This window comes from Meleagris gallopavo, chromosome 5 (genome assembly GCF_000146605.3).
Source record: "Meleagris gallopavo isolate NT-WF06-2002-E0010 breed Aviagen turkey brand Nicholas breeding stock chromosome 5, Turkey_5.1, whole genome shotgun sequence".
Lineage (NCBI taxonomy): Eukaryota > Metazoa > Chordata > Aves > Galliformes > Phasianidae > Meleagris > Meleagris gallopavo.
Window position 1 is genome coordinate 3,686,410 of NC_015015.2, and position 20,413 is coordinate 3,706,822.

The 20,413-nt window shown below is 38.3% G+C and overlaps 1 protein-coding gene across 3 annotated transcripts in view; it reads right to left on the bottom strand.

Annotated features, from left to right (window-relative positions):
* NELL1 (neural EGFL like 1) overlaps positions 1–20,413 on the bottom strand; it is a 273,232-nt gene that overhangs the window by 11,411 nt on the left and 241,408 nt on the right. The window contains exons 16-17 of one of the 3 annotated variants that reach the window (XM_031553393.1): positions 9,820–9,894; positions 632–825 (exon numbers count right to left, since the gene is read on the bottom strand). In XM_031553393.1, the coding sequence (XP_031409253.1) occupies positions 632–825; positions 9,820–9,894 (269 nt within the window). Of the gene's footprint in view, positions 1–631; positions 826–9,819; positions 9,961–20,413 lie in introns of all 3 variants that reach the window. The other 2 variants (XM_010710718.3, XM_031553394.1) reach the window with 2 other exon arrangements.

The following is a 20,413-nucleotide window of genomic DNA, read 5'->3' on the forward strand; positions in this document are numbered from 1 at the left end:
AAAAAAAGAAAAAGAAAAAGAAAATGGTTCTGTTAACTGTCAAGTAGGTTTTTATCTATCATGCCTGGCTTCTCTGAAGTTGCAAAAAGTACTGCACTGCTCAAGTGGGAAAACTGCCAACACAGCCAAGCTGGGATGCAAAGGAGAAAGGCGGCCTTTGCCCTGTCCACTTGAGAAAATTAAGTGCTTAGTGGTAAGTCCTCTAGTCATGCTTAGGTATTCCTTCTTAACCAGTTAATTCACACGTATTCAGGCCAAAGAGAAACACAACTGATGAATACTTGTCCTGAGAGATGCATATTCGCATGAAACAGAAGCTGAAAGCCCCTTTTAGCACCCAGAGTAAGCATGCTGATCATCTGCACGTTGCACTGAAGGGTGACATGAGATCCCCATGAAGGCAGCCCAAATGGCTCCATCCCACAGGATGTCAAGGCAGAAGAGTTCATCACTATTCAGCTGCAGCTACTTTGGCACAGTAAGGAAAAAGAAGTCAGACCCAATGAATTTCCCAGTGACAGCTTCAGAGCCCACTGCAGAGCCTACCTTCTGCCCCAGCACCGTGGGCTCAGAATTAGCGTTTTGCCAGCACCAGTGGCACTGCAATATGGGGTTTCTGACACGATCTCACCTTGCAGGAACAAACGGAGCATCTGTCCTCCCTCAAGGTCCACACCTGCCCGTTCCGCTTGAAGCCGCCTTCATGGAGACAGTCTCCAGTACAAGATGGTCCAGATGGACAGAGGCAGTCAAACCCTCCTGCCAGGTTCACACAGGCCGAATCATTCCAACAGGTGTGGGTCTTTAAGGCACACTCATCGATATCTGCAAGACAGCAGATTTATAATGTTTTGGGCATGTTTTTCCACAGGGCAAATGTTATTTTAATAGTAAGTAATTACTGTGTTTTTACTGGTGGAAAAGAGCATCTTCTTTCTGATATCTTCCACATATGTTTGACATTAAACACTGATTTTTTTCAACTTATTCATCAGCGTTCATTTTGATTCCACAGAGAATTCTTAAACTCTCTCTAATAGGCTCAACTGTAAATGCTGAGACCAACACAGCTAGTCGAACTACTGATCACTGATCTGCCTTCAGACAAGGGCGTTTTGTGATTTTCCAGTGACTAGAAATCAGTCTGTTGGACTACTCTGTTCTGGATTTTACACAAAATAGTGGGGCACTATTCTTCACAAGCTCCTAGCATGATCAATGTTTCCCATACTAATAGCTATGAAGTGCATCCTTTTCCCGTAGTAGGAAAGCAAAGTGAATTTAAATAAAAACAAAAATCAAAGAAATCAGAGGCATCTTATACACACACACACACAAAAAAAAAAAAAGTATTGAAGCTGTGCAAGAATAGTGTGATTTAGCAATGGCACAAAGAAGAAAAGTAACAAAAGGAAATCATTATACACTAGAGAAAAGTGAACTACAGTATCCCATTAAAATTTCTTCTGGAGGAGAGCCAGTAAACCAGTGAGTCTCTTTTGTTTCAGCCTTAACAATGAAAGCTCTAAACAACATTGGGAGGGAAACTAGAGAAGAAGATCCTATAGAAATATCTGATGGTTTTTTATAATGAAAATTTCTGATTACAATTACATGCATTCAGAAATTAGAGGGAAGAATCCTCAGATCATTTAAAATACTTTTATCACTAGGGTGAAATTTATAACTGTTCAGTATTACCCAACAGTACTTTTAATTCCTCTCTAAAGCAACAAATTTAAAAAATTCGAAAGAATTTAAGAAGAAAAATTACCTAAACTCTAGTTAAGTGGGATGTGATGGCTAGATGCCATGCTTCTTGGGTAAATGCCATGGGATCACCACTCCTCTCCTCAGAAAGCCAGAACTTAAAGAAAGATATTAAGAATTCTCCAAACAATCTGAAGGAAATTAACAGTCAAATCACTAAATTTCCGCCGATCCGGTTAGTAAAATTCCTTGTTTGATTCATCATTACTTGTTGCCAAAATGGTATTAATCACCAAAAAAGAACATTACTGCTCTATTTTCATGCCATAGCACTACAGAGTATTTGAAAAGCCCACTAGCAGTGCTGTAGCAGGGATTCCACAAAGAGAAACTGAAACTTCACTGTTTTAGCAGAGCCAGAGTATGATGGAAGTAAAAGCCATGAAGAGTGACACGAAAAGAGCTATGAATAAATTGGTATGGAAGGAATTATACTCAAACAGCTACAGTAAGACTAAAAATACTTTTTAAAATAGCCTGTTTTCCTTTCAGTAGACTTTGCATTATATTTTTTTGTCAAAGAAAAAGGCATAGGTGCAGCATTCACTTGGTCTTTGTTGACATCAACAGGCAATATTCAATTGTCAATATTCTCTTCACCATATTAAGGGCTTTTTGAGATGTATATATAGAGTATGCAGTGGGATCACAGTGCAGATTAGAGGGGTATCTTTCACAGTTCAAAATGAAAAGGATTCACAGATGAACATAAAGCCATATTGCCTACACAGCTCCATGTAATTTCTTTACTTATGCAACAGAAAACTAATTCTGCTTCCATATAATTCAACAGATTTATGGAAAGCCAGATGTTAGCAATTATCAAAACTAACATTATTCATATTCTCAGTGGTGTCGACCTGTTCATACTACACTACTTAATGTGTTATATATATCCAAAAGGGAAGAGCGCCCAATTTACACACTGCTGCTTCTTTCAGTTCAGCATAAAAAGGATGTCCCTATTAAAAGAGGCCCAACCTGGTAAATGGGACATTCTTGACAAAGAAACCAATCGAGCAAAGCTGAGTAACACAGCATGAACGTAAATTCCTAATTGCTACTCCTTTTTCTCATTTTTTTTTTCTTTCTTTATGCAAATGATGGTTTCTTATTATTTTATGACATTTATTATTTAAAAGTTTTAGCTATTAATCAAATATAAAAAGCTTGGACACTGCACTCATTTCCAGCTGAACTTTTAATAGAGCTAATTTTCTGAGAACATCCCTCTGGCATTTTTTTCTTGTCACTGATTACATTTCTAAAAGTCTGAGCAAGCAATCAGCATTCCCAGGAACTTGAGGAAAATAAGACATAATGTTGTTGTATTTTTGTACTTTCAGCAACCCAAAAAGGAAAGAAATGGGGGGTGGGGAGGGAACACATACACACACAGAAAAAAAAGAAAACCACTGACAAATGCTCCCCCATTTTTAGCTCCTAGTTAGCTTAATGAAGATCACATGGTATTGCTGACATGGATGTGAGATCAGCATATATATGGCTGTGTAAAAAAAAAGGAAGAAAACAGTCACATAGAATCACTCAGGTTGGAAAAGACCTTAAAGATCAACAAGTCCAATCATGACCTAACCATCCTACCCTAACAACCCTCTGCTAAATCATGTCCCTGAGCATCACATCCAAATGGTTTTTAAACACATTCAGGGATGGTGACTCAACCACTTCCCTGGGGAGCCTATTCCAGTGCTTAACAACCCTTTCTGTAAAGAAGTTTTTCCTGATATCCAACCTAAACTTACCCTGGTGCAACTTGAGGCCATTTCCCCTTGTCCTGTCACCAGTGAGAAGAGACCAACCCCACTCTCACTGCAATCACCTTTCAGATACTGGAAAAGAGCAATAAGGTCTCCTCTCAGCCTCCTTTTCCCCAGGCTGAACAGCCCCACTTCCTTCAGTCTCTCCTCGTAGGGCACATTCTCCAAGCCCTTCACAAACCTTGTTGCCCTTCTTTGGACCTGCTCCAGAACCTCCATGTCCTTTCTGTACTGAGGTGCCCAAAACTGAACACAGGACTCGAGGTGAGGCCTCACCAGTGCCGAGTACAGGGGCAGGATGACTTCCCTGGTCCTTCTCACCACAGCATTCCCGATACAAGCCAGGATGCCATTGGCCTTCTTGGCCACCTGGGCACAGTGCTGGCTCATATTCAGCTGACTGTCCATCAGTACACCAAGGTCCCTTTCCATCAGGCAGCTTTCCAGCCACTCCTCCCCAAGGCAGTAGGGTTGCCTGGGGTTGTTGTGACAAAAATGCAGGACCTACAGTCATATTTACTGTGAAATTTCTCTTAACAATTGGAATTTATGTGTCAACTTAGCTGTTGAGAAATCAGCATAGTTTAAAATTCTGAACATGTCCAAAACAATCTTCTAATGAATATGAAAATTGTATGATAAAGCTCTTGCGTATAGATTATTTTTATATTATTCAAATCCTTGCTCAGCTCAAATTCCCCATGCTCCCATCAGGTTCCATTTGCTTTCCCACAGCTGGTCTCGGAAGATATTGGCCCACAACTGCAAGATATAACAAAACACAAGGCAAAACTGTCCACAAATAGTACTGCCCATCGTAACAACACCAGGCAGAAGGTGAAATACTCGTCTACAAAACTAAGCAGTTTTTAAGAACAGAAAGCAAATATACAAGATAGCAAGGAGAATCCCTAGTCTTTCTATATAACTCAAGAACAAGACATCTTTATTGAATTTTGCAGGAATCAGTACTTCACAGTCAACCTGTGAATACAATTTCATTTTCCTGCTTTTATTCAAACCTAGAGTATGATTTTGCAAGATTACTTGTTATATTTGCATAATCTGTTGCATAAACTACTAATTAACACAAGTAAACAGGGCAGAGTTTTATTTCTCCACTGAACAGCTTCTTTTCAAGAGTGAAGAGTGCAAGAACAGAACAGCATTGACTATAAACAGAAAGATGTTTATATGGCTAGCCTGCTATTTTATATCAACAATATATCACCAACAGCAAAGTGACTGCTGCTAAGACTTGCCACCTCAAACATTGTACAGGGCTATTGTAAAACTGATCGAAATCTTCACTCTTCAAATACTTTAAATGTATGCTTCTCTACACAAGCACACAACAGAAGTACCTGATAGATATTTTAGCTATAATGCAACCAGACCTTTTGTGTGGATGGGAAAAAAAGAAAAGCCACACAAGATATGTTCACTTCTTAATATGCTTTTGAAGTACATAAATATAGCTTGGTAACGTGGGCATACAAGAAAGCAGAATCAAAATGGAACAGAATAATCCCCTGAGATGCAATTTCCTTTTCCATCCTTTTTGGCTGTAACGAGAAGTAATTTGCCTCAGATATTATGAGAGGTCCCACAGACATTGTATTTGAATGGGTAGAAGACAAGCATGACTATACATATCAACAGAAGTTCATTAACTTGGTTTCACTGAAATTTCAAACCAGTCCCCAGCCACTCTATTTCTTAGCTTTTCAGGCTATTCAGGTTTTAATGATGTGACTTTTCTATAGCATCTTAATAAATGTGTGCAAGCATGTCATGCAGCGAGGTGCTCTGTAATACCATGATAAGTTGTTGCAGAAGAAAGAACCCTACTAATGTGCTAATTCTAACTGTTATGCTACATTAAGCCATTACATATAATATTAGGTGAAAAATGTATGCTTGACTCCCAAACAAATGTGTGTAACTAAGCACTGTTTTGACAAATCATTTTTCACATGCAATTTGTCACAAAATTATGTATTTCTCCTCCTTCTAAAACAAAAAAAGTGGCTTGGATTCATCTTTGAAAAATCACTAAACAGGCACATTTTTTTCGTTAGAAAATATTTCATAATGGTACTTGTATTCTATAGAGACATAATGGTCTATTAAAGAACACTGTACAGTAGATCAGATGCAGAATGCAGGATTTACTAATGCTTTCTAGAAGTATAGAAACTGCTAAGCACAATTATCTTAAAGACATGAAACTCAAATTTCTCACAGAACACAAGAATCAGAATTTGCTAAGCGGAAAGTAAGCAAGATTATTTTTATCTTGCAACACAAAATCAACAGATAGAGACTAATATCATGAGCTTTATGCTCAATGAGCAAAATAAAGTTCTAGAGTTGATCCTGGACATTCTGTACGCCTAAACCTTTCTGCCCACATTCCACTTCTCTAACGGTAGGAAAGCAATGGCAGAGAGAAAAATTTCTGATGGATGGGATGGATCTAGCTTTTTGTCTGACAGAGAAAGAGGGCACAATAAACAGAAAACAAACCTGCTTTTCCATTGATTTCAAACCTAATTAGTAGAGAACACTGTAGCACACTACGGAGTGTATTAAAGCCTGCAGTGTATAAAAGGAATCGGAAATTCAGTGCTCTGTGAATTGAATAATTCTCTACAGATGAGAATCCACTCTCTTAAAGGGATATGGAGAGAGATGTGTATAATTTACTTTAATTTGCTTCTTTTCAGCCTGCAGATAGGAGTGAGCTTTGTGACACACTGTTTACTTCTCCTAAGAAAGCATTTTCTTTGACAGTTTTTCCCTTTTTTAGGTTCTGATGATCTTCAAGGCTGACACTGAAAATTCAGTATTGAGAGTTTATTCAGTAATACTCCACTGCACTAGCAGTATTTGGCAACAGGTACAGGTGCAGAGAAGCAGCAATGCACGCCAGTTGTATCAGCATGGTTACAGTGGATAGTAGTTAATACTGGGATACTGTGCATCTTGACAAGAAATGCTCTATAAAGCATTTTGATGGGTTTTTTTAATCCTAAATTGTAACAAAATTTGTATTTTAAAAAAGTATTTTTAAAAAGCTCTATAAAGCATTTTGATGGGTTTTTTAATCCTAAATTGTAACAAAATTCGTATTTTAAAAAAGTAGAGAAGGGGAAAAGGAAGGAAGGGGGGAAGAGAAAAGGAGAGGGAAAAGAAAGGGAAAAGAGAAGGAAAAGAGGAACATCTAGCAACTACAGTCTATGTATTTTTATTGCAAAAGAAACTTTGGTAGCAACTTAGATACAGCAATCATCTTTTGTCTGCAAGCAATATTCTAAATAATATAGTGCAAAAGGCCAGTGCCTCATAAAAACGATACCACTGGAAATTAAATTATATTCTCTTAATTTGAGTCTGCTCATCATCTCCTTATTAAGCTGACATCTTTTGTAAAAGCATGGCTGTGAAAATATATTCCCTTTTCCAAGTCATCTATGTTGACATTTTGAGCAATAACTTATTTAGTCAAGCTTGAAGCGCCCTGGCCAAGTCACTCATCTTTTCTGCCCAAGCTCTAGCACAATATTATGACCTTCCCCACCACATCTACTATTTTCTCACAGGCAACGAGGTAAAGCTTTTAGAATCCCTGAGGTATCACAACACCCTACAGATAGATACATATATATATTTTAAATGTTCTGCAAGCATTGCTGAGAACCTACAAGCAATGATCAAGTGTCACCTTCAGAGGGAAAGGGGAGCCACCCCACACCAGCTGCCTGGGCTTTGGGCTATGCACCAAAGCTCAGTGTTCCCTCTCACTGCCTTATGATTTTTCATCTGTTATTATTATTATTTTATTGTTGCAGATTTTAACATTTTTATTTTTATTTTCTCCTATGCCTGCTTACTGTTCTCCAAGATCTGTCCTTCAGGAAGGAAGAAATGCTTCAAAACATACTGAAGGGCAACAGGCCAAATCCAGCTCAGGTGCACACTAGGATTTCAGTAAAATACAATCCTAGGACAAAATGCTGTTGCTAAGCAAATGAACCCTCTTGTTTGAAATAGAGAGCGACTTTGGCCTTGACCCTAAGTACTCCACTGTGTAAATAAGCTCTGTAACATGACAAAAGCCAGTGTTCAAGTAACTAAGTTGAAGCAAGAACGTGCATTATTGTCCGATTTTGACTAATTCCTAGTTGTGTTTTTAAATAAACTTCACATTTTGAAATCTCTTTGTTCATATGGATTAGCTAAGTCATTGAATTCATTTCTAAGTGCGTAAGCAGTATAACAAAACAAAACAAATGTTTAATCTCTTCATTACTGGTATCTCCTGCAGTAGCTCAGAAAAGCAACTTAGTTAAATAACGTCACTCATTTCACATTCTGTTTATAGCTTGCATGTGGCAAGAAGAGCACCTCATCTAACCAACTTCCAGTGTGCTGTGCAGGTCAAAATGAGGGTGGTTTATCTTCACCAAAACTCATCCTTTCAATTTCCCCAGAAGATAGAGGGATTCTTCTTGCTCTGAGATAGCCAAGAGTCCTTCACTTTAATAGCAACACAAACTTTTCAGCCACTGAGCCTATCTATGGGCCATTCAAAACCACAGCCATGTCTGTGCATCTGTCTTTTAGAATCAAAAGACCCCTAGGATCATCAAGTCCAATGTCAACCCATCTGAGTCTTGTATTTTCCAAGCAAGAAAACAGCTACCTAAGGTCAGCCTGAAAAGAGATGGAGATCACCATGGCAGCAGCACAAGCAGACACCAGGAACGCTGCAAATGCCCTTTATCTCCAATTTCCTCAGAGCTTTTCAGAGGCTATTTCACATCACTTTGATTTCTGATAAAATATTTTCAATATTGCTCGGCCCATCACTCATTTTGCAGTACTTAAATAAACCAGAGCAGAATTCTTAACATCTGAGAACCTGGTTAAGAATGTATGATTATCACATGGTATTTAAGTAACAAAATGCTGTAAAAAGTGATTAGGACAATATATAAGAAGCTAATATAGTTCGGCAGGGTAATCTACAAAATACTGTTTTTGATAATAAGTATTTTTCCTCTGCATTTTTAAATCACAGTGCTATCTCATTCCAAGGACCCATTTCCTCTAATAGCTACAATTTGCGAAAGATTGGAATGTGTGTTACAACAATTTATAAATTCATATGAAAAAAAAAATGATTCCAACTTTTCCTTTAATTGTATACTTTAAATCTTAAAGAGAGCCCTTTGCACTTAGGCACGATAAACAGGATTTAGTGCATTAAAAGAAAGTCCTTCACAGAAGAAGCAGAAAAGCAAAATGCTCTTATAGAAAATCAGAGAATTGAGCAGAGATGAAATAGCTGCATTTCCCAAGAAAGGATAGAGAATTAAGAGAACTGCATCAGTAGTAGCTATAATGGGATCCTTGGCAAACTGTTTTAAACACATCTGATAATATCATATAGGAATGATGTACAAGACTTTCGAGAATAAGTAAACAGCTAGAAAAATTGTTAAGCAGAGGTAGCTGCCTTCACTATCCTTTCATTCCTGCTGACTCGCTGTGTTGGGACACAAAGTGTTATGAACATTCAGGGCACCAGATTGTGAGAACCAGCTCCAAATAAACCCTCACGGAGCCTCATCCTTTATCCTCCCACAGAAACAAATGATCACAGGAAGAACTGACAAACTCCTCCGCACCCTTTAAAAATTCCTCTCCCTTCATGCTCTCAGGGTGTTTTTCTCCAAATACAGTGCACAAAGTGCAGGGCGCTATTTGCATAATTCCAAAAATAAAATGATGAAGATAGGAAAGAAAGCAAAAGTAACATATCAGAGTGATAAGGACATGCACCGAATGTGTTCTCACTGTGCTGCGCTGAGATCTGAAAGCTGAGGAGCATCTCTTTCCCTTCTGTGTGCCATTCTGCTCCCCAGAAAGCCCTCCCTCCCTTCAGGTTGTAAAGCAGCTTATTGTGATAAATGGCAAAGCATCCTAAGTCACACTCTGGATCTCCGTGTGCCTCCCTCCTGTAATAATCGTTCAGAAATGTGATGCCTCTTAAACTAGCGCCCTCACCACATGGCTGGGGATGCTGACAAACGCAGACACGCTTGCTTGCTTTCTCATTTTAGCCTTAAACACAGAAACTGTTAAGGACAGTGTCTCAGCAGTGACTTTATAACACCATGCAGAAAGACAAAAAAAAAAAAAAGAAAAGAAAATAGAAAAACCAAACAAAAAGACCAGCACTATGCTGATCATTGCTTACCAACACAGGACTCCCCGGAAAGAGAATAGCTTCCATTGTCATGGAAACCGCTTCTGCACTCACAGTGGTACCACCCTGGGAGGTTAACACAGCGTGAATGGTTGTGACACTCAATGATCCCCTCTGCACACTCATCAATATCTGCCTCAGAGAAAAACACAAGCCATCCAGGAAATTAATTTCCTATGATACCAATGCTTTAGGTTGTTGTTGTTTTTTTGTTTTCATTTTTTTTAAAGTCTTCCTTAAACGGATCATGGTTTATCATGCTTCCAAACAACAAACACTTCAACATGACCGATGCAGCAGTAAAACAGAACAGCAGTACATCGTGGAATTTGATACATATAAGACATTCACCCACAGTGCATTTGGTTTAAAATGCAAAGCAAACATACAGAAATTTTGTTCTGCTTGTTGTTGATGCGAGTTCGGTTTGTTGGTTTTAAGTCACAAGTTAGACTGCAAATGTAAAGCACTGTAGAGCAGGTTCTGGATTGGAAAAGCCGTTCCAGCAACACTCCTGCTGTACATACAGACTGTGTGTCCCAAAGCACCTTGGAAAGCAACAACCTTCTCTTTGGGATTGGCCTTCCCAGTGCTCAGCTGCAATACTTTGCAGCTCCCCGGCACTCCGTGTGCCAAGACATCAGGACTCTTTGCAAACAAGAATTAATCATTCGTGTTTATATGAGCTAAACAAATACCTAGTGCTTGCATAACAAAGAAAAGGCAGTTTGTGTCTCATCTGCAGTAAAACATTTAGTTGGAAGAGAATGAAGCCAGTGATACCACACCAGTAAGTCTAAAGTAGTGGAAACACAGAGCAAGTTGAAAACCCTGCTGAGTTTCAGTAAATGTGTTTTTAAAATTTCCATAACGTGGTTAATAGAGACCTCCTAATTGCTAGTAACCTTGGTTAATCACGCCTGGCACCTGGCTGCTTCTCCCCTTTGAGCATATTTCCAGCACATTTTGTAGGGTAGTAATTAAAATTAACAAATTAATTATATGTTAACCTTCTGGTAATTTAAGAAGCGATTATATTTGATACCTCTTTTTAGCTCAGCCTTTTTATTATTTTATTTAATGTTGGACGGTTTTCAGCCAGTACGTTATCAATTAAAAAGCATCTCAAATCATCCCTAAATATTATATATACTTTCAGCCACTGAGATTTTTCCTCGGCAGCCTGCACACTGAAAACACAAATAAAGTGGCCTATATTGAACACACAAATTTTGTGAAATTAGATTCTCAATCTACATTTAGTTCTGCAAGCATTAAAAAGCAAATACTGTGTGATCCTGATGCAAGACTGAGTTAAGGTTACTGAGTAACCACAGGGTGTAGTTTTTATCTCAATAAAAAAATACGTACATCAATGTGGTTTCATTGACTGCAGGAAGTCACGCTGACACACAACAAATATGATTTGAATGAAATATTCTTCAATGCAATTCCTTCTTTTTTCTTATTTTTTTTATGTTTTACAGTCTCAACGCTACAACCTTCTCTGCACTCCCTTTATTTTGCAGAGGCTAATTTTAGTGTTAAAACACTGCATAAATCGAGCTGTACATCAGTGGCCAGTGCTGCTTGCAAACTCAGACACATCCAATTCATTATGGTAAATGGTATTTATAACCATGATCTTTTCACATGTCATGGCTGACAGAACAAGTTTAATCCTATTTGGAAAGTGAGTGACTTTGCTATTGCGGGTCAATTGTAAATGAATTCTTCTTGCTTCCTCTTCTTCCCCAGTGTCGAATCTGAGAATGTTCTCACTCAAAGACTGCTGCCATGGGGCAGTCCTGTCCTGGGGCTCTTTCCAGTCAATTTGATGTTTTTTAACTTACAAAACCTATAGTTTTCCAAAGGTGCATTTCTTAAACTGAGCTCTTTTGAAAGTGCATCTGACCTTGGCTCATGCTATAGCAAATTAGTTGACTGGTCAACCACTTTTCGTACAGTCTGCCAGGATACCAGAGCTGATCAGCAGCTTGCTTAATGGAAAAAGAAGAGCATCCATGTTTGACTCTGTAGATTATGCCAAGCAAGTTAAAATAACATACCCAATGATCTAAAGACTACATGACTTTCATATGGCAGTACTCTATCCATCAGTAGCTTTTGGTCACTGAATTTTAGAGAGACACAAAACAATTTCTTAAGCCTGCAGAGATGGAAAAAAACAACGGGCTTTCAGTCTTGCTTTCAGTCTTATTAATTCTTCCTCTATTCCTTGTTATCTTTAATGAGTGGAGTTCCACCAGCAGTGCCTTACCCATGCCAGGGACAGAAACAAATGGCGTGTCATAAACCATGACACTAGTTCACTTAGTAGTTCACTTCAGTCTGGAAGTGCTATGGTTTTGATAGCAGTTCTTTTCATTCAAGTTTTCTTACAACATCCATGCAAAAGGCATCTTGTATAGGTCCTTCCATTGCCTGCTTGTACCCCATCTCTGTTATCTAGCTGTCATTACTACAGAATTGTTAATGAATCTGGCAACACTCCACTACAATGGCTTTGCAAAAGCTCCAAAATGGCACATTTTTGTATTGTATAAAAAAGGCACCAGTTGGTTTTAAATAAGCTCTCGCAGGATGTTAATCCAGTCTGTTAAGGACAGCTCTGTAATTTTTATTTCTATCATCTCAACTTCTTGCATTATTCATAGAGGTATTTATGTACACAAGATAAATAGCATAATTTACCTCCAAATAAAACACAGTGCTTTCAGACCTAGTGAAAAAGTAAAATTAAAATGATTCCTTTTTTTTTTTCTAATATTTCATCATATTTAAGTCACAGTGTGAGCATACTAAAAGGAAAACTACTCAATGTGACACAATAGCTAACAATCTGCAGTTTCCATGAGACAGAAGAGTTTTGTAATAAAAGCATCTGTTCATCACACTCTATGGTAGTCCTTTTCATGCAAAAAAAAAAAAAAAAATACACGTCCTTATCTTTGGTTTGCTGTTGATCAGGAGACCTAAGCAAGAAAAACATGTACCAACAAGAAGGGGCTGCACAAGTCTCAGGCTTCCTGAATTAAAATCATACCCTGACAGTTAACTCTGTTACCCACAACTTTGTGGATACTACAACTTTGTGTTCCACCTTACAGGAGAACACCAGAAAAATGCACCCAGACAACTGCAGCACGAGCTCTGTGCACAACACACTCTTCCAGGAGACAGCATTAGCCAAGAAAGAGATGTCACACAGCTGCCCTGCTGCAAAGAGTCACTGCAATGCTTCAAATCAACCCTGAAAGCAAAGACAATTACTTCACATGAGTAGAGATGAAAATGTTCTCTCTAAAGAAATCTCCCACGTGCCTAAATTGATGCAAGCAAATCATAATCGTGCAGTTCTACGTGAAATTATGTATAGGCTGAATTTTATTCTTTATTAGTAACTCTTACATTTGCCATATGATTAACTCCATGTGGGTTTTGAGAGTTCTCTGCAGTCACCCAAGAAGGCACTACATTTATTTTTAAACACAGACAACACAAAGCACTAATACATTGACAGTGGCCATCCTAGGAGTCTGCTACTTTTTCCCAGTGAGCAGTATAAGCTGCTACAACACTCCAACCTTGTCACAGGTTACAATCCATCATGCCTGGAATACCAATGACTCAGACACGGTACAGCAATTTAGTTGTTAAACAAATGGCAACTCAGAGTAACACAGATAACTGTATAATTTCCTTGTATTTGAATAATGACTCGTGGCTGCCACTCAGCCTCATGAGGCCAGTTTGTTAATAGGACCACAGAGATGCTAAAAAACAGAATGGACAGAAAGACATCTCAGCCATACTTACTGACACCTTCAATAATCAATTTCTTGCCTCACCATTGAGGTGATAGAGACTCCATTCTATCTGACCAAAGCCAGGAACAGGCTGCACAGGAAATCCTTCCTTGACATTTAGCTTCTTTTTTAATTACTTTCATTTTAACTCATTAGGAGATTGGGGGGAGGGGGAGGGAACAGTGCCAAATAACATATTCTTCTCTCCCCAGCAGTCATGGCTGTTTTCACACACTGATTTTAATTGCATTATATTTATATTGGCCTTTGCAGTTCCTTCTCAGGCAGGAACAGCGTTGCCTCAGTAAATGGCACAGGTTCTGCCCTACTTTTCTATTTTAAGGACCCAGCTCTAAACTATAACACTTTGGATTTGTTGAGATAGTAAACACAACTCAAATTCAGGAATAATCCATCTCACAGAGCAATTTAATGGCACAAAATGGCTTTCAGAGATTAAAGGTGCGCCCACCACTCATTATAATTAAAGAACAGCTGTAATATGCTCTATTGTGTAATGCCACATTGGTGTTATCAAGATTTTTAATCATCTGAAACACAAGTGCAAATTTAGCATGATGAGTTTAACAAGAAAAAATGAAATTAAATTGGTATCAGTATAATAACACAGACCAGTGGTACCAGCAATTTTTAAGATTAATTCTTTTTATATAACATCTAATTTACTGAAGCTCATTCTTAATACACGCAACAAGCTGATGTTTTTATCACTTTGGTGCATGTCTCTCTCATGCACTCTTATTTGTCTATTTGTATGCTAAATAGGCAGCACACTTGGAGTCTGCAGCCTAACGGACCTGAATGACACCAAAAAATGTCACTTCACAACACTGGAGCTAAAGCAGGAGCTTTTGATTCCCATATTTAGGGACTGCTAGGTGACATGGGAAACAAAAACTGCAGTCAGGCTGCTCAGTGATAAGCATGGCAGGGATATCCAAGGCAGGGTGAAGAACTATCTCACATTTAGTGATGCCTTTCAGTTTCCATTGCAAACAGGACTGTAATTATCACTTTCCAAGCCAGAAACATGCAGACTCACTTTGCAATTAATAGTGTAAGTTTTAAACTGAAGCACAGGCTGTTTGTTAGATTTTAGGGTCAACATGCCTCTCCAACTACATAATCCTGAAAACAGATGGGATTTCAGGCCTTAATGCCTCCAGGGATGGGGCATCCACAACCTCCTTGGGCAACCTGCTCCAGTCTGTCACCGCCCTCTGTGTGAAAAGCTTCCTCCTAATACCTAACCTAAACCTCCCCTGGCTCAGTTTAAAACCATTCCTCCTTGTCCTATCACTATCCACCCTCGTAAACAGCCAGTCCCCCTCCTGTTTATATGTTCCCTTCAAGCACTGGAAGGAAATACTCCACAACCTTCAGGAATTCTCCTCTCATATTCTCTTGACTTCATGCTCTTCCTGATTGTATCAGAGTAGTTAGTCAGGACTCCAAAATTATTCTTTTTCTCTCTATATTTATAGAAACACATAACAATTACACATGATCTCCATCCAAAGGTCAACCATGTACACTTAGTCTGGTAACAGTTTTGTATAGAAAGCCAGACCATTAGTCAAATAGTATTTATTAGATTTCTTTGGTTAGATTTTCTGCAGAAGAGAGCAGTATCATGCACAGTTTACAGGTGAGATAACTAAGATACACTGAACTGACCAGAGCTGCCCAAAGCCAATACGTGAGATGCTCCTCAATTTTTAATTGCAATCCAGTTTCCTGGCTTTCAGGTTATCATTCTTGACACTCTAAAAGAAGCTCTCAAATAACCAGGTAGTGGTAAGACCAACCTTCATTTCAGCCATGGAATTTTTGAAGAAATATTCAGTGTCTTTATCCCTGACTGCTAATACAAGAAAGTTGTGGGATTGTATGTGCAGCTATTCCATACAAAGCAGTTATTCAAAATATTAGAGCTGCACACTGGAATACAATGAGAGAACAGTATCAACAGGAGAGATCTTTCACGTCAGCAACCTGTAATCAGTGAAGCTCTCAGCACACAGAGAAACGCTTCCACAAAGTTAGGATTATGTAGACTTAATATATATATATATACATATATTCAAATCTGTCCTTAATAGCACAGTACTTTTATGACCAAAGCCGCTTAAATTTAGTTCAAAGCATAAATGCTATACATTCAGATTCATTTAATGTTCATTGAGTGGTAAGACCATATTAAAAACATATTAGAGATTGTGGAACTACGTTTCAGTAAATCTGGATGGCAAAATGCATTATGTACATGATAAAAAGATGAATTCGTCAACCAGAATCAGAATTCTTTTGGCAATTGATCTTGGCATACTGCGACTGAAGAGCTACAGACTCCTTACCAACATCACAGAATTTGAGAAGAATCACCTTATGGAGATATTTGTTAAAACAAAATAGGTGATGTTCTAAAAAGGGATGCTCACTCCAAATAAAATTACTAAAATAATTTAGTTGCAGGCTGCAAGCTTGTTCATCGGGGTTACAAAAAAATGAATGTTCCTTCTTATGAAACAGGACACTGACAAATGGTATTCTCAACCAAACGTACCCATCAGTGTACTGCACGGAAAGAATCATTCGAATGACATCAGCTATACCTGCAGAGCTTCATTGAGGAGCCCTATTATTATCCAGTGCTAGCAGACTAATTCATTTACTGTCTTTAGGTATATTACATAATGAATACATCACTCTATCTATCTAGCAACTATACTAAAGTTCAATATCAAAGAGCCATGAAATAGGTATTACTTTATCAAGTACGTCCTGTGACAGAAAGGAGATGCTCCCTACCATGCATTCTTCAGTGATTTGCCTCAAAGAATTTTACAGTGATTTGCATGCTAAGTTCTCCTCCATTTCACTGGGAAACTTATATTGCACGACCAATAGTCTGCAATGTTAGGAAGTTATTTTGATTAGTTTGAGCCCTTCCTTAATCAAAGGGTAAAATAATTCTTGCAAAAACAATCTCACTGCTAACAGGAGGCAGCAGCTGATGAGAAAATGGCAAAAAGCACTTTTTGTTCACTTTGGCTGTGTAGGGGAGTGTCAACCATTCCCCTTAAAATTCTTCTCCAAGTATACATTACTGTACCAAAGGGTACAAGGAGCAAAGACAAATTGCAGATTTAGATTATAATAGTGTGTACACCCTATAGCACTCTGGAGACTTTAGTAATAATGGGAAATATTCTCATTTAGTTTTCTTTAATCGTGGAATGATTAACAGCTTCAGAAAAGCATTCTCATCCATACAGTAATAAACTCTCCCAAGGAAGCAAATCCCCAAACAAGCACTGTAAAAAGAGCTCTCGAGATCATAAAAGGAATAATGCAAAGTTCTCTGCATCCTTAATTAGGGAAAAAATGGTTCAGGATGGGTTGATCAATACAGAGCATATGGTAAAAGAGCATGCTCTTGAAGAATGTACTGACACAGTTTCATAAGGAGAGTGAAATTTGTGGTGGATATTCCAGACAACACACTGAATTACAGCTGCTGTCATTCAATGGAAGATGCCTGTCCACTCTGGAATATATACATACATATTTCCGGTAATAGGAAGGCTAAACAAAAGATCCTTTATAACAAAAGACCAGAAGAATCATTTAAAAGAAAGCAAAAGTCTTTCATCATGTTCATAATACAAGTAAAGGTCATTCTGTATTTCAGTCTGCTGGAACTTTCTCCGATCACACCACTACCCATGCATCCATCAACCCCCAAGGCAGTTAAATTTATCCAGCTTCCTAACTCTGTCACAACACGTGCATCATAAAAGAAAGGCAGCGTGTGTTGTGATTTCCCACACACAGTTCAGTAAGTATATTGAGATGCACGAAAGAAGCTTTCCTGGACAATTTGGACAGCACTATAATTCATGGCACTAAATAATAAGTAAAAACGTTGTAAGAAATCTAGTAGAGTTTTAAGAACAAAAGAATGATCCAAACATCACCCTCAAACATGCAGAAGGAGGGCCAGGATTAGCCTCACTTGACTAGGGACAGTTCAAGAACTGTCCTGTGCATCCTCAGCAGTCAGTGAACAGGCAGTTGAAAAGGCTAATACTGACTGCTTAATATCTTCCAGCCTTTTCATCCATTTGCACCAGAATTCATGGTAATTTTAGGTTTGTTTGTTCTATACGTTATCACAGATTTTAAAAGTGTAAACACAGGAATTAAGCTAAAAATGTTCCCACATCGAAAATCCAAAGTTATTGGCTCCCGTTGCAAAAAGGAGACAGAAAATCAAGATGCTTGAAACACATATCAAATGAACCAGCCACGTCAGGTGAAAAACTCAGCAAATCCTTGGGATTAAGAACTTCAGTCATTACTGCTACCCTCTTTTCAAATACTGCAATGAGTATTTCCAAACAAGTAAGAAGTGACTGTTTCCTTAGCACAAAATGTGCACTTTGAAGACGCACGCTCTCTCTTTCATTTTTTAATTACAGACTGAATTTATAACTTCACTAAACCATTAGTTGCAGACTTTGATCAGACCCAGTTTTCCCAGACTGGGTTCTGCTTCAGACATCAATAATTCCAATTAAACCAACTCTGAGATATGACTACATCATTTCTCTAAGCAATTAAAAATGTGCAACAGAAATAAGTAGAAAATCCTGAAAGAAAAGCCAGGGGACTCATCAAATGTTAATAATAATCATAAATACATTGCACTTCTATACCATCTTTCATCCTGTGATTTCAAAACATTTCCGAAGCATTATGTAATATTACAGTACTTTGCAGGGAAAAAATGTAAGACTGTAACAAAATTTTGTTTGCAATTATCTTAAAGGGGTTTGATTTTTTCAGTATGAAAATAGTCTTCATTGCTTACTGCGTGAGCATTATTAAAAACACATTTATCAAAATTAGTTTTGTGTCCTCAATTTCATTGAATTGAATAAGTTTTGTTATACATAAGTTGAACGTAATTGCTTTTCAACAGCACTCCCAAAGTTAGGAATTTCTCATAGAAATTGATTGCATTATTGGAATGCCACAATGTAATCACAGAACAGCTTGGGTTCAAAGGGACCCGATGGATCATCACGTTCCAACCCCCCTGCCACAGACTGGGCTGCCAACCACTAAATCAAGTACTTGACCAGATTGCCCAGGGTCCAATCCAACCTGGCCTTGAACACCTCCAGTGATGGGGCATCCACAGTCCCTCTAGGCAGCCTGTTCCAACACCTCACCACTCTCTCAGTGAAGAACGTCCCCCCGACATCTAATCCACTCCTGTAAGATGCCCTTGCACGACCATTTCACAAGAGCCAACATGCTGAACCACATTCAGTTGCGTAAGACAAATCATTTTGAACTTTGTGGAATCTCAAATGGCTACAGGGTCTCAACATCTGTGTTTGGGGTTTTTGGAGGGTTCCAAAAACTCAGCGAACCAAGTGAGCTGAGTTAATGGGGGACTGGAAGCACTGGTGCTACACCACATGATGCTGTGTTTGGTCTTGATTAAACTCTTCTTCTGCATTTGTTTCCTTGCAAGCAAAAATCTTTGTTACTACAGAAATCTTTAGCAGCTCTTCAGTAAATACTTCCGATAGCATGGACATTAATGAACACACTGATACATTAATCATACAAAATGTTCTTGTTCTGCAAAGAGTTTCTAAATATGCATACAAACAGTCTGTTTCTGAATTTCATCATTAGTGAAACTGACTTGGTTTATGACACACGGGATACCAAAATATCAAGAGTTTTTTTTTTTTTTTAAAAAAGCTAGGAAAAAAAAGCAAGCACTTCTGAGAAGAGCTGTCCTACATATATTTATATATTCAGGAGGAAGACTTTATTTATGAGGGAAAAACAAAAAAGCCATTGAAACAAAGCACAGACATTGTCCATGTAGGATTATTATTATTATTTTTTTCCTAATTGCATTAGGTATGTTCATTTTCACATGATGAAAACACAGAGTGTTTCTTCTATGAAAACCATGGTGACTGAGCACCCTCAGAGCCAGGTCAAAGTCTGTTTGAGTTGAGTTGCTCTGGACAGTGCAGTGACTGCGACTTGTGATGGAAGCAACTGCAGCCACAAACATCAGAGAATATGAGAAAGAAAAAGGGGAATGGGGATTGTGGTACACGAGTAAAAAACCACATTCTGCCTTTATCACAGTTATATGTGATAAAGCACAGTTATTTATCACGGTTATTTATCACAGTTATATGTGATTAAATGATAATGGGCACTGGAAATTATTCTTAGGGCTATGTGAAAGCTCCTAATGTCTCAGTCTTGAAGGTGTACGTTGCTTGAAAGCCCATAGAGAAAGTGCTCCCTACTTGACAGTGACTTAGGCCAAGCGCCGTTCCAAAGCAGGTGAATACTAAATCCTAGTAAAGCATGCTGCACACAGATGTCAAGAACCTCCTCAAAAGGATATATGACATATGGCTTTCCAAAACAGGCTTTTCAAGCCTATATTGCTTGTGAGATTCAGTGGGGGGAAAAAAAAAGGTAAATTTTGAGATTCCTATTACATGTAGTTCTTAACCCGTGCCAATTCAAAGATCTTACAGGCTAACTGCTAATTTATTAAATACACTAAATACATGTCTTCATGAAGAACACACTACCCCAAAATTAGCCAGTCTTTTGAACATGAGTCTTGTTTTCTTAAACATAAATTCAAAGAATCTTTTTTTTTTCTTTTAAAGAAGAGG